This window comes from Haliaeetus leucocephalus, unplaced genomic scaffold (genome assembly GCF_000737465.1).
Source record: "Haliaeetus leucocephalus isolate CR32 unplaced genomic scaffold, Haliaeetus_leucocephalus-4.0 Scaffold110, whole genome shotgun sequence".
NCBI classification, from domain to species: domain Eukaryota; kingdom Metazoa; phylum Chordata; class Aves; order Accipitriformes; family Accipitridae; genus Haliaeetus; species Haliaeetus leucocephalus.
In genome coordinates, this window is record NW_010972546.1 from 2,242,706 (window position 1) to 2,256,599 (window position 13,894).

At 37.9% G+C, this 13,894-nt stretch overlaps 1 protein-coding gene across 1 annotated transcript; it reads right to left on the minus strand.

Moving 5' to 3' along the window:
- Window positions 1-2,304: 2,304 nt before the first annotated feature.
- Window positions 2,305-11,786, minus strand: KRT23 (keratin 23 (histone deacetylase inducible)). Its single transcript, XM_010585576.1, has 7 exons — window positions 11,370-11,786; window positions 7,809-7,891; window positions 6,244-6,400; window positions 4,487-4,648; window positions 4,270-4,395; window positions 3,299-3,519; window positions 2,305-2,365 (listed from the first exon to the last, which is right to left on the minus strand). The coding sequence occupies exons 1-7, from the start codon at window positions 11,784-11,786 to the stop codon at window positions 2,305-2,307; spliced, it is 1,227 nt and encodes a 408-aa protein (XP_010583878.1).
- Window positions 11,787-13,894: the final 2,108 nt, after the last annotated feature.

Sequence of the window (13,894 nt, forward strand, 5' to 3'; positions counted from 1 at the left end):
AGGACATTGTTAATTATCCAAGAGTTACTAATCCTGTATTACAAGTTTTACCCAATTTAAAGAAACCATTAGGTAATCCGTTCAATGCATTTGGGATCTCTTTGTGCAACAAGGGTGGAGAGTTGGGGGGCAGGGGGCAAAAGGGAATCATGAACTGGTCCTAACATGCCAGTAAGAAAACACTGTATTATAGAGATGGACTTTGTTTATTTTAAATCTGCATTTTCTTTGAAAATTTCATTTTCTTTTATGAGCCTTGTTTCAAAGCAAAGCAGGTAACAGGAATCCTTTATGAAAGTCCCTTATGAGTAGGTATGAAAGAGTACCATGACAATTTCACACATGAATATGAGACTGCCCTATATGCAGACATTGACTTTGGAATGCAAATCTGTACAGACACTGATTATGCTCCATTTTGTCTCTCTTCGTTCTGCTTTACAGTCTTCCTTGTCTAAACGATCCTAATAATATTTCTCGTTTTCTCACTCAGTTTTTAGCTTTGCATATCACTGGAAATTTCCTATTGCTATTAGGTTCTCCTGCTGAGTCAGTGATTGGGCTGATGTGAGAAAGGGGAAGAAGCTTGGATTTGGGTAAAGAACTTGGGCCTCTCCCCTTAAGTTAGTATGCATTGCATATACCAGTCTATGCTGACTACAGAACCCATCAACAAAAACAGTGAACATTAATATGAAAGCAAATAACTGAAATGTTTTTTTGAATTAAATGGGTCACTGAGAAAGAATGAGAGTATCTGGAAAAGGACTTAAAATCTTTGAAGGAAAGCATGTAAAGGCAGTTAAAGAAAATTTCTCTAAAGCTGAAGAATAAAGAAATGTTTCTAGGGTGACTATCTTAGTAAAGTGTACTTTACAACAATCCTACTAATAATGCTGTTTTAAACAGTGACATTGAAAAGTTGTATATAGGGAAGTCTAATAGTTTTGCTTATGTAAACATCACCTGTAACTTGTGTCACCTCTTTTCTTCTTTTTTGTGTCCTTCCAGTTTTATACCTCCTGAAACAATGTGACCTATGTCAGTAACACTGCCACTTTAGGCTGGTGCATATGTAAGAAAAAGCGAAATCGGAAATTCAAATGACCAGAACAAGTAATGGAAAAGAATTTATTGGCTGCAGTGAGGTATATGATGAGAGACATAAGACCAGGAGAAAAGTTGAGAGATTATTCACTTTAAATTATAGTTAATTTGCAGAGCAATAAATGAATCACAGATGGAGATTCATGCCCCAGTGAGATGTGCATAGTACATATATTACCAGCTCAGCTGGTCATTTTCATTGAATAGCTTTTCTTTGGCGTTTTCATAACTAAAAGCTCTTTAAACTAACAATATCAGCTATACCTAGCTCTGTATGGCAGTTTTCATTATTAGGCTGCAAATCATTTTAGGAGAGAGTTCACTGTAGTATCCCTATTTTACACACAGGGAGACCAACATACAGCACAGTTACACAGAAGGGTTGCCAGAGCTTAGTCTGCTGGGAAAGCCAGTAGTTAGCAGAACTTTTTATTTCATGCTTGCTGATGGATCTCATTGATGGTGGAGGATACCACCTGCCCATTCACACTGTCATGGACAATTGCTTTGATCTTTCGATTGGTCAGCCCAGCATGTTCTGAAACAAAAAGAAAGGTTAATTAGACAAGAAACAATGCTGAGACAAGATGATGCAGGGAAAGCTTCATTTACAGTAATTTACCAGCTACCTCCTCAACTGAATTATCTTTACATGTTTCCCTTTAAGCCAATACTTATTATTGCTCTTTGTGAAATGTACTGCCGGAAAGTCACCCTGAGTCTTGCCCAGGTCAGGGCAAATGAATAATACAGCTACATCCCAGCCAATGCAAATCTAACTTCAGAGCAGATTATCCTAAATGTCTGTAGGTCATGCTCATGCCAGAATACGAGTTTCCAGACATGCAGATTTTCTGTTTGCTCTCAAGCCCTAACACTGTTTTAGTCACCAAATGGAGTCTCTGTGCCTCCTCACTGTGCCTCCTCATATACCATGAAAGCTTTAGTCTTGAGTCTGAGCTTTGGACAATGTGTTTGACTAACAGAGGTCAATCTGAAGATAGTCCATGAGTGGGCAGACACAGCAGAATGTGCTCTGAAGTGCAGCCTTTCACAAGACTGATGAATCACTGAAATTAGTCTCAAATATGGCCTACACGAGAATTAACTGCCATGCAAACCTTTCATAGTTCATTCATGTAAGGTTAAAATTATTCTGAGTAAAATTGGATTGGAAATGACAGTAAATAAGAGTCACTACAGAGAACAAAATAAGGGACTTTTACCTTTAGCTTTTGATTCAGATTTTCTTGCTATCCTGTAAAGATAATAAAACAGAGAAAAAATAATGATTTTACTAATTTCAAGAAGATATTCATCCCCTTCTTTTCACTGATTCTAAGGAGACCTCATAGCACTATGAAAAAAGATAAAATTTTAAAAAATTAAATAAAAAAGAATGATGCTTTTATACCATGAGAACTTTTCCTCTTCGGTAGTCTTAGGTACAGATAACTCTCACCTGAAACTGTTCGTGTGTACATTCATTATTGCTTCTACCGTGGACAGTTGCATTGTTTCTCATGTGTTCTGAGTTGCTCAAGTTGATCCTATTTTGGCTTTTGACAAATAACCCCCTACTTGGTGCCATACTGTCCTGCCTCCCTGAGGTTTTCAGTTATAAAGACTAATCTTGCTTTTTCTGATTTTGTATAAATAAGACATACCCTGTATATAAGATGAGAGAATGAAGAATAGAGGCCCAAAGATTTCTGAATGGAGAGATTTAAACAAGGCAGAGATGGGGAAACCAAACAACCCATCAGCAGAGGGGCATATGGTACAGATTTTGTGTGCTGGTATTTGTAGCTGCAGATGGCTGACCAAAAAAGATCTAAACTTGTCTCCAGGCTTCTTTTTGATCTAGAACTTGTTTTGAAGATAGGAAATGAATATGAATGTTACTGAAATTGGCATTTTTTCCTATGCTGAGGTAGGCATGCTATGGGAATGTAGAATTATTATTTTTTTTAAATAGTTATATTTATTTAGGTAATCCAAATTACATGGATACAAGTTTCTCTGTATACTAAGTGGCTCAAGCTCTTTATTATGATCCATCACATTAAAATACCAACCCTTGATGTAATATGGAACTCACAAGCTTTGATTAAGCATAAACAAACAAATAAATAACCCAAATATGAGAACTCTCTTCTCATCTATTCCAGTCAGGGCGGCTTTGCCTTACCCGTCAACATTCCCTTCCAGCAGCAGGCGGTAAGTGGAAATTTCCTTCTCCAGGCGGGTTTTGATCCCAAGAAGAACCTTGTATTGGTTATTTTGCTGCTTAATGTCATGACGAACCTGGCTTAGCTCTTCCTCACATTTGGAGATGATCTGCTGCATGTTTTGAAGCGCAACAGCATAGTAATTCCGAGTGTCAGCCAAGGTGTTTTCCAGCATGTGTTTCTGACAGAGCAGATAATACCAATACTATGATTATTATTCATGTGGAAGATATAATGCAGAAATGCCAGCAAATTTGGTCTCTGGCTAGAAGATTGCAAATTAAGACTGTGGTAATTTAAACACCTATGCATTTGCATGACTATTCATGTGAAGACAGCAGAACCATGAAGCTGTGTTGTGTGTGCATAATGAGAGGCAAAAAGTGAGTAGTTTATCCCTGCCATATTCTTTCTGCTCAAAAGCTGTGCTCCTGTAGCTCTTGACTCTTTTTTCAGTTCTGCATTTACTGTCCAGAATTGCTCTAAAGTCTCCACATCATGGGTACATGAGCTTTAACCTGTACAAGAGCTGAGTAATGTTTTTGAAGATTCCCCACCAACATTTTTCACAGTTCATGTATTTCATGCATTATAATAGGGGTTGTAAATATGAAATTCATATTACTATCTGTCTTCTTGGACATTTTTTCTTTCTAGATCACGGAGTCAGCTATCCCATCTCTTCTTTTTCTTCTCCCCATACTTTGTTCTAAGGAGAGACATAAATTTTTCACTTCTTGGTGATGGTTGCTGAATCTATTTTGCATAGTCTGGCAAAGTCAAGCATGGTCCAAATTCCAATTTCACTGATACTTCAGTAACTACAATAAAGTCATGCTAGGCTATGGATTTAAATGAAGAATTGGTCCATGACAGTTTCTGAGAATATATGATGTAACAGTGACCAGCCAGAGCTGTCTACAATAGATACCTTACTCATCTGTGCCTGCAGCTCGATGTCCAGGCACTGTAAAGTACGTGTTAGATCCTTGATCTCGTTCTCATTGCGCTGTATCTGTTCTGGATTAGGGGTTGCTGCCAGAGACATAGCTGCGGTCTATGGAGCAAAAGCAAGAGAAAAGCTTACTGATTCTGGTCAGTCATGTACAGTAACAGGCTCTTTGAAATGAGCAGAAAATAGCTGTTACCTGTTCTTTGTACCAATTGTCCAGGCTTTGACGATTCTTTTCAATTATGGCTTCATAATCTTCTCTTATTTCTGCTAGAATCTTGGCTAAGTCTTCAGGAGGTGCTGCATTTACTTTTACATTGACTTTGAAGTCTTGCGATGAGCGATTTGCTTCCATATCCTGTTCATATATTAGTAGAGGAAACAAGCAAACTTGTTTATGAAAGTAGAAAGTTTTCGTCCCTGTCTTGTCTTCCTCAGTTCTATCCTCTCACTATACCCACAGTATTTTTTTCATTATGGTAGGTTAATTCTTATATACATTCAGTTAACACTATTTGGAAAATCTATATATGGATAATACTATGGTGTGACTTAAACCAGTGACTTATATCTATTTCTGTGGCAGAACTGTGCTAGAGAACTCAATAAAAAACATGTGAGAAGATCTTTTCATATAATGTTTCTGAAAGATATATACTTAATGAAGAAGCACTGACATTTTTTATTTATTTATCTATTAGGAACCCAAAACCTTTGATGAAAATCTAACAGTAATTTCATCTTTCTTACACTGTATGTTAATATTTATGGAACTATAACTAAGTTTACAGGAGAGTAATGTAAAAGTTCTATGTAATTGGTAAAGGAATAATTGGATTAAAGCGTATAATTACTGTGTAAACAACATAATTACAGGACAAGTCAAGCAGGTATGGTAACATTCCTTTTGGTGTAGCACAATCTTATGTGCTAGGTACCATTTTCAAAAGTGCCCAGGCAAAGTAGCATTTCAGGGTATGACATCATGACCTCCAAAATGCAGATCAACTGGACTTACTGATGTCTCTGTTGGTTGCCCTGCTTCCAAGAACTGTTTTATTATAGCTGCTCAGTAGTATCCTTGGCTGTAAGGGGATCAGCCAAAGACAGCTTCACCTACTGCAGTGTAACCCTTGTGTTTCTATTCTCCATTTTAATAGCTGACAGATACTGAGTAGGATGTTTGGTTCTGCATTAGGTCATGACTGAAAACATCAGATCAAGCAAAATGAAAACAGCAAATTGTCAAGCAGTGGTATTATATATGTGGCAATAACAGAGACCACTGTGGTATAGCTCTGGAAGAATTCAGAGCAGCATGTTTTTTTGACAATTATTATCTAATTATTGTGCTTAGGATTTTGCAAGAATAAGTAACTTTACTTGACTGCACCAACCATTCTTTTTAATTTTGATGCTTCAAGAATTCAAGGGTTGTTCAGTTCAGGTTAGCCTGCTCCAGGTGACCCTGCTGGAGCTGCGGGGGTGGACAAGGTGACCTTGAGAGTTCCCTTCCAACCTCAACCACTCTGTGCTTCTGTGATTCTGTGAAATGATATAGCCAGAGTTGAGGGAAAAGTCTGTGATGAGTAGAACTCAACAGCAACCAGTAACGTTTCCTGTTTACTTGTCTCTGTGTATTTGTATCTAAGTATTTCTGAGAATATTTCTTTTGAATATGTAAGTTACTATTAGCTATGTATGACAGATGGGTAGGTGACTAGAAAAAAGTGGGAGAAAATACAACAATTTGTTATCCTTTCTGAAATCCCAATTTAATTGGTAAAGTAGTACACAAACTTTGTGCCTCATCTGACTCTCATTGGCTTGTTTAGCAACATGATTAGGTTCTGAATCATCAATCCCATTTATAGATTGTGGCTCTTACTAGAGTTAATTACATGGTAGCGAAGATTTGTGTGATAGGATTTTACCAAGTGGAACTTTTTCTACCTCCTCATGGTCTTTCCTCCTGAGGATGTGCTCTTCTCTCAAGCCTTCAATTTCCATTTCCAGATCTGTTGTAACAATGGTCAGGCCGTCGAGCTCCTTACGCAGGTTCTCAACATCAAGCTGCACTCCCTGCCTGCGAGACTTCTCTGCTTCATACCTTTATGAGGAAAAAGAAGATAAAGCATGCTTGTTGAGAACAAACTGCTTCTAGAGAGAAGTATACTTAAGTCCTCTATGTAGGGAACTAGAGAGAACAAAAAACCAAGGAAACAAATTCTGTTTCTAAAATATGTTCTTTGAATATTCTTGAATAGTCTTAAAAATAAGATGAGTTTCATTATTGTTTTTCACAATTTTCACTCCTCCTCCTATATGGTATAAAATAATTGCTCTTTCTTTCCTTTTCCTTTTTTGCATTTTAACATTCACCAGTTTGAGAAAGCTTTGAGAATATGATTCTCAAAAATTTGCCAATAAAGGTGTGAAAACAGTATCAACAATCGATGCTTTCTGTAGTTTTTCCAAAATGATAACTTTTCAGTCCTTCAGAAAACAGGAAAAATGTCATGGAAGCCAGGTTTTAACATTCCTCTCTAAGCTCTTGCAGTTTGCCATCTGTAGTGAACTAGAGTCAGAAAGACACTGCTGTATCTTCCCTTGGGCATATGAAGCACTTTTGCTCTTCTGAATCTCTCCCTTTACTTAATTTTTGGTGGGCTCTTTTGATGTTTCTACATTCAATCCATCAGACTCATGCTATGATTCCATTCTCTCAATGTAGTTCCACTGTTTCCTTTTATGACACTATTGAATGATAAAGGAAGGCAAGGCTAGATAAGGCCTACAGTGTTCAGAATCTTTAAGTTTATTACAATATTACCAAAAGCTGATTTTTTTTTTAAGAGCTGATGATCATCTGTTGAAAATAAGACAAATCTTCATGATTCCTAAGAAGTCTAACTTACAGAAATGTAAATTCCTTTCCTTTGCAAAGATCTGCCTGGAAGTTTTCTGTCCAAACATTTTGGCTTTTTACTGGGTCTGAGAACTATCTTTCAACAATGTACTGAAAAATCAAACTGCATAGTGGTAACCAAGGAAGCGCTGGCCCATTTACTGTGGCAAAACTTACGACACTCCAAAGCAGAAGATACTGAAGGACGGGTATTTCCTGCGGAGCTGGACAGAAGAGGTGATAAGTACGGGAAGTAGATTTGGGCTGGACTGGGGAAGCATAGTGCAGAGAAGGGTTAATTTGTATTCCCAGATGACAGTTTTAAATGCCTTTTGTCACAAGTATCAGGTGTCTGCTGTAAAACCTGCTCTTCAGGACCTGAACTAAGTATCATAAACAAGGTGACTCAAGATTGTTCAGCAATCATTTGTGGTTTTTACATCCTTTTTATCCTTTCTGGTTTGTTTTTTCTTCTGTTCTACATCGGTTTTATTTATCTAGTATCAACAGAAAACCTCAGTAAAATCAGTTTCATATTGGATTATCAAGAAAAAGCAATATTTTCTTAATCCTCTTTCAAACTTAATCAGGAAACCAAAGAAGAGCTTACTTGAGCCTGAAGTCTTCAGATGCCATGTTAGCGTTATCAATTTGTAAAAGGATACTGGCGTTGGTGATCTTGCCATCCTCAATCTGGAAAACAGAATCCAACAGGAGACTCAGTGTTGCCATATGGTGATGGTGAATAACCTGTGCTGTTTTAGACTCCCTGCTGCTTTTAGGAAGCATCTAAATAGTAGAATTCCCATGTTAAGGAGAGTACATGAATAAAAGAAGCTTAGTTTCCTGATTCACTTAGATGTTTCTGCAATTTTTGTCCATAATCTTACTTTTTTCTTTGTGTTACTTTTTTGGATATGAAGCAGGAGGAGAGTCATCTTATTCCTGGCCAGGTAGAGGATATGAATAATATTACACAAACCTCACGGTATATTACAGAATAACAATCACTGTCTTCCTCTTTTCTTGTTAACTGGTTTTGAATCTGTTTAGCATTGCTAGAAAAGCAGCTGTCGTGGTTGAGCAGGACCCCTCGAGTCCATCATGTGCTTCAGTCTAGAGTTGCATGGATTGTCATTTTGAGAATAACACTGGCATCTAGTTGTCATGGTCCATTCAGTTATTCACCTATAACTGTACTGAATTGTCCAGCAGCATGGAGTGATTAATTCATGTTTCTGATTTTCCTTTGGGATATTGAAAATTGCCCTAAAAGGTGCAGGAGAAAATGCACCACATCATTCATTTAGTGTACTCAGCATGTACTGAAAAGACTTGTAAGTCCCTGTTAACATGAAATAGCTTTGAACTATAGATCTGAATATGAAAAGCTCAGTATTCCATTCAAAATCTTTGAAAGAATTTTAGCAGGGACTCATAAATGATTAGCAGGAACTAATCATTGTGGGACTCCATGTCCTTTTCTAACAAAGAGGAAAGGGAAGCGTCATTGCAATTCCAACAGCTGCCTTCACTCAACACTTAAATAGCAAAACAAGGTGCATTATGGCTGCACAGAAATCATTAGCCATTTACAGAGCTCTCAGCACCTTGAAGTAAAACTTCCCACACCTAAATGAATCACAAAGAAACAAGGAAATGACAAAATTGTCCTGAAGTGTCAAAAGTTTACCTCTCATAGCAAAAAAGAAGATGCCTGTGGAGTGTTTTAACTAATCTATTAACAGACTATACATTCTTGAGTAATTAGCAGCACACCTCAGATACTGCCCTGGGACATGACCAAGGCCAGCTGCAGAAGTATAACAATACCCTAAATGTGTGGCTGCCTGGAATTTGTTGTCAGAGAAGCAGCAGTTCTTGAATCCATCCTTAGAGAATGGTAAATTTTACTATGGAAAGTAATAAGGCAGTGAGAAAGCAACATACGAGTTCTTCAACTTTGCCATTTCATAATCATGCAACACAGCAACACATTTATATAAATGCTTTATGACTCCTTCTGTGCAATCTATAGAATTGTCAGTGTTTTGCCAACTGCTGTACGATATTGATTGCTATGCCAGTTAGCAATGCATTTCAAATGTGGGCATTTATCTGTTTATAATTATACAGAATTCTTCACTACATCCATCATGAATATGGGTGCATCACTAATATCAACCTGCAAACTTACAGATACCTTAATTAAGAACTCACACATTTTATACATGAAATACACTCAAATTCCTTCTCAAAACAGATTTTTTTTCAAGAAGGCTTCCTGCACTGACTTCTTCCTCAGCATGCCTTGTGTCCTTTGTCTAACAGCATTGATCCTGGCTCCTTGAATGCTCTGTAAATCAGTTTGCTTATTTAGCGGTACAAGATGTTTGAATGAGACATTTACCTGAAGAAATGGTGCTATTTTCTTTGTATCTGGGTTAGAATGGAGTCAGGCTGGAGCAAGGCAACTTGTTGCTCCACCTGGCATGTTCATCCAGAATTCAGGTATCTGGGGAAGAGTGTGGTCCAAAATGTAGGACCCAAATGGTTATATGCCTCCAAGTTTAGACAGCCTATATCATAGACTGTCTGGGTTAGTGGATATAGGATCCTAAATTTTGTCTAAATTTCATTTTAGGTGCTAAATTAGTTTCACCTTTTTAATTAATGGTTAATTAGTTTAATTATGGTTAATAATTAGATGCTATATTTTCACTCATTTTACTGGCAGTCATGGTGCTAATTGCAATAATTTATAGAGAAAGTAAAAATTCTGGGTTAAATCACTGATTTGTCGCCTGTAAATAATCCTTTAACAGCCCTTCCTCCCCAGTATGAGCACCACATTCAGTACATACTGGCTGAGACAGTCATTAGTCTAACAGGTGCCTGTAGCCAGTGATAGCTATTTAAGTGGTGAATGTTAAAAATAAGTGGTTTGGGTACAACCTATTCCTAAGTGAGGGCTTTACCCTGATCAGCATTATGTTTTTAGTCTTACTGTCTTCCTAAATCTTTCTGATTTATTAATTCCAAATCAATGTGAACACATTTATATTCTTGATGAACAAGTTTTTATCTCTGGATCAGTTAAAAAAAAAAGTGCTCAAGTGATAGGTCTGGAGATGGATCACCTTTCTTTATCCTTAAAGCAGAAATAGGTGATGACAATTCTGGCTCTCCTTACACAGTCTGTGGTCAGAGTGCCTCATCTTCTGCCTGGAGGCAACACATTTAACAGTGAGCAGGGCGTTTGATTAAGTCCCTGGCCTCACTCAGCAAAGATGTTGGCTAATACCATTTCCAAGCCCTTTTGAAAAAAATTTTTCAGGGTCTTGAGAATGTCAAGTAACCATATTATAAAAAGTGGAGGGAAAACTACAACATGGCATTTGAAATAGCTTTGGGTTTTGCCCCATATGGCTATGTAAAGTTAATTACACTGATTAGTCACACAGATGGTTACAGTGCTAAGTATGTTCATTATGAATACAGATTAATATTATGCTTAAATTTGAAGACACGTGAGTCTGGGAGATTGAAAGAGTTACTGTTGAACATTAATATTAACTACTGGCAGGAACCAGAAATTCTCCTTTTAATTATAGTGAAAACATCCACAAGGAATTTGTCACTGCTATTTTCTTAATTACAATGAAGTATTTTTCCATCTGATTACATAAGCTCATTGGACCCAAACCTCCTGTAGTTTCATTGACTGCTACCATAGGAATCAAAGCAATGAAATGCAACAGTATGTCTGAAGACAGCATGCATGAAAGAAGGCAGTCTCTTCAGTTTGCCTGCTTTGTAATTTGCTTGAATACATATGCAGTCAAAAAGACCAAATTCTGCCAGACATAGTTACTCAAACCACAGTTTCATGTACAGAAACGAACACTTGGCACCAGACAAACCTCTTTATACTACCAGTCTTTGCAGAATCCCCCTTGTCTCCTTCCAGCCTTTCTTTCTTGTAGCCCATTCTGCTCCTTGTGAACACAAAGACCATTTATGCCCAGGTCCTCTAACCACTTTCATTAGTATTTCTAACATTTAAAAGGTTTTATTTAACTTTCTTTAAAGGAAAGCCATCAGCATAAATGAGTACCTAGATTCCTTAAAAGAGCATAGAATGACATAGTCACTTATAGCTCTGACTTACCTGTCTTTGCATGTCAGTGACGTTTTGCTCGTATTGGTTGAAGTCATGCCTCTTTCCGTGAGACTTTGTCTTGTGCCACTCTAGGATGCAGCTTTCCAGCTGAGCGTTAGCTGCTTCTAAGGAGCGGACCTTGTCCAGGTAGGCAGCCAAACGGTCATTCAGGTTTTGCATAGTCTGTTTCTCATTCCCACCCAGGAAGATGCTTTCCCCATGGTGCTCGCCGAAGCCTCCCCAGAGTGCCTCTCCTCCAGTAGCCAGCCAGAGGGGTCTGGCAGAGGAGAAAGACGTATGTGTGCTGCTGGCACCACCATCTGCACTTGAAGGTCTGTAAGAAGTTCCTTGCTGGGCCAAACCACACCCTGAACTACCCCTGAGGGACCCAGAAAAAAATTGAAAAGGGCCTTGGCTGGTACTCATGTTTAGCTCTGTTGTGAATCTAACCCAATGTTTGACTGACTAGCACTGAGCAGCTTCTTAGCCTTCCCTAAGCAGCTTTATGTCTTTTCCTGTGGGAGTTTCCCTTCGATGAATGACTACAGCAACAAGATTGTGTCATCATGAAATGCGCTTCCTCTTGGTCAATTCTGAAGCATTTATGAGCCTGCACACACCGTTGTTGTTATTTGGAATCACAGCCACATACCAGATTGCTTTCCTTTTGATTGTTCTGGGATTTTTTTCTTTTTCTTTTCATATTATAATAGTGAGGTGTGGCTAAAATCAGTAGGTGTGGAACAGGATCAGCTCTGCCTCAGACTTTTTTCTAACCCTGTAGTTAATATGTTGTATTTTCCTGCTTATAAGGGGAAGAGTATTGCCCATTAGAGAATAAATGGAGAGCTGGGACAGGAATGGGTCTCTCAAGATTCTTTCTTTCTGTTGTAATTCTCAGGCTTTAGAATTACAGCAGTCTGTGAATCCTGAAATGCAGCATGCCCTATCAAGCTGTCATTAATGTACCAAACAGCTTCAGCCTGTATGAGACATGAGGCTTTAATGAAGTTATCTAACCTCTGTCATTTGACTAAAACTCCAGTCCAAAGTGAGTAAGGCCTAGCTGTTCCCTGCAGCTGCTCATTTCCAGGTGGAATACATGATAATTAGGTACTTAATAATCTTTTCTACTGATTTTTTCATGATTTCATGAGGTGCAGTCATATTTCAATAGTCTTGTTGAAATAGATAGTAATACAGGAATTTCTTGCTGTTACTAGTATTAATACTATTAAGATATTTATATGTTTAGCTACAGAAAGTATTTAGAATATGAGTTTGGAACAACACTTGAAAAATTCAGGTGATTATTTAAAGCTACCAGCCCTAAAAATTGACCTGGCAATCATGCAAAAATAGTCTTTCTGAAAAGTTTCAGTAACCTTCTGTCGAACTTCTTCCATCAAATATAGAATGGGCAAGTCTGGCTTCTGCAAAGATTTTCTTATTCCTCATGCTCATAAGTAGGTAGTAAATTGTGAAGCATTCCCATGGCAACAGCTGCGGTTATTGGGTTTACCTTGTCTTTCAGAGTAGCGCTAGGCTGCGACTGATGGATAGGATAGAGGAAGAAGACCTGGGAAGAGGTGGAAAGCTGAGAGGGCATGGGCTCTCTCAGAAATGGTGCAGCTGTTTTTCCTTACAGCAGTTGAAGGCTCAGCTCTTTAACAAGATCTTACTTAGCACTGTTACTCTTTCTGAATAGTGGGGTTGGAGAGACTGTACAAACCAGAATCACACTATCCTGGAAGAAACCTGAAGGAATCTTTTTTCCTGTGTTTCATTTGAAAAATTTCAGTAATAATGAATTGCTGCACTTCATCCTTTCCTGGGATGCCTCCTCGGCCTCTTTTTCGGCCTAGGGCAGGTTTTGAGCTCCTCCTTGTGGCTCTGTGTCAGCCCTACTCAGCACCTGCTGATTTTCTTTTTACCAGTTACATTTCCGTTGAGTACATATTCCTTCTTATTCCTCATGCACTTCATTGAATAGAAATGCTAACATTTTTAATTGTTTGGGGAAATTAATCATTGAAGATATGGTTTTCCAGTAAGTACAAGGTGTGGCTATCACAAAATATTCTGATAACAGCTACTATTAATAGCTACAGTTTGGTGTCAGCCCTGCTGCTTGAGAGTGAGAAGAGCTTGAAGCACCAGACAAAAAATGTAACTAACTTGAAAAAAAACCCAAATTATAATAGAACTAATGATATCCTGCTGTTCAGTTCATCTCACCAGAGATTAATTTCAGTCTGAATTTTCTAGCCTGGCAGTTCAGCCAGCTAATGTTCTATGAAATATTAAATGGAAATATAAGTATATACATATGTACATAATATTACGTGAAATAAAATGAATCTTTTGTTTCCCATGAAATTACTTTGTGAGATTCACAACTTGCCTGGCAGAGAGGCTGACAGTTTGTGAGACAGAATAGCCTCTGATTTACTCCCTGATAGTTTCATGGAATATCACACCATCATGAAAAACAGAATTGTATTTCTTCTGGCAAGTAATACAAAACAAAGATG

What these genes read in the sequence shown, in the direction of transcription:
- KRT23 (XM_010585576.1), bottom strand. Translation starts at nt 11,786, where the DNA reads ATGAGTACCAGCCAAGGCCCTTTTCAATTTTTTTCTGGGTCCCTCAGG. An exon ending in TCTGAAGACTTCAGGCTCAA is followed by an intron (nt 6,401 to 7,808) that starts GTAAGCTCTTCT and finishes TTCCTCATAAAG; the next exon opens with GTATGAAGCAGAGAAGTCTC. An exon ending in TGCAGGCACAGATGAGTAAG is followed by an intron (nt 3,520 to 4,269) that starts GTATCTATTGTA and finishes CTGCTCTGTCAG; the next exon opens with AAACACATGCTGGAAAACAC.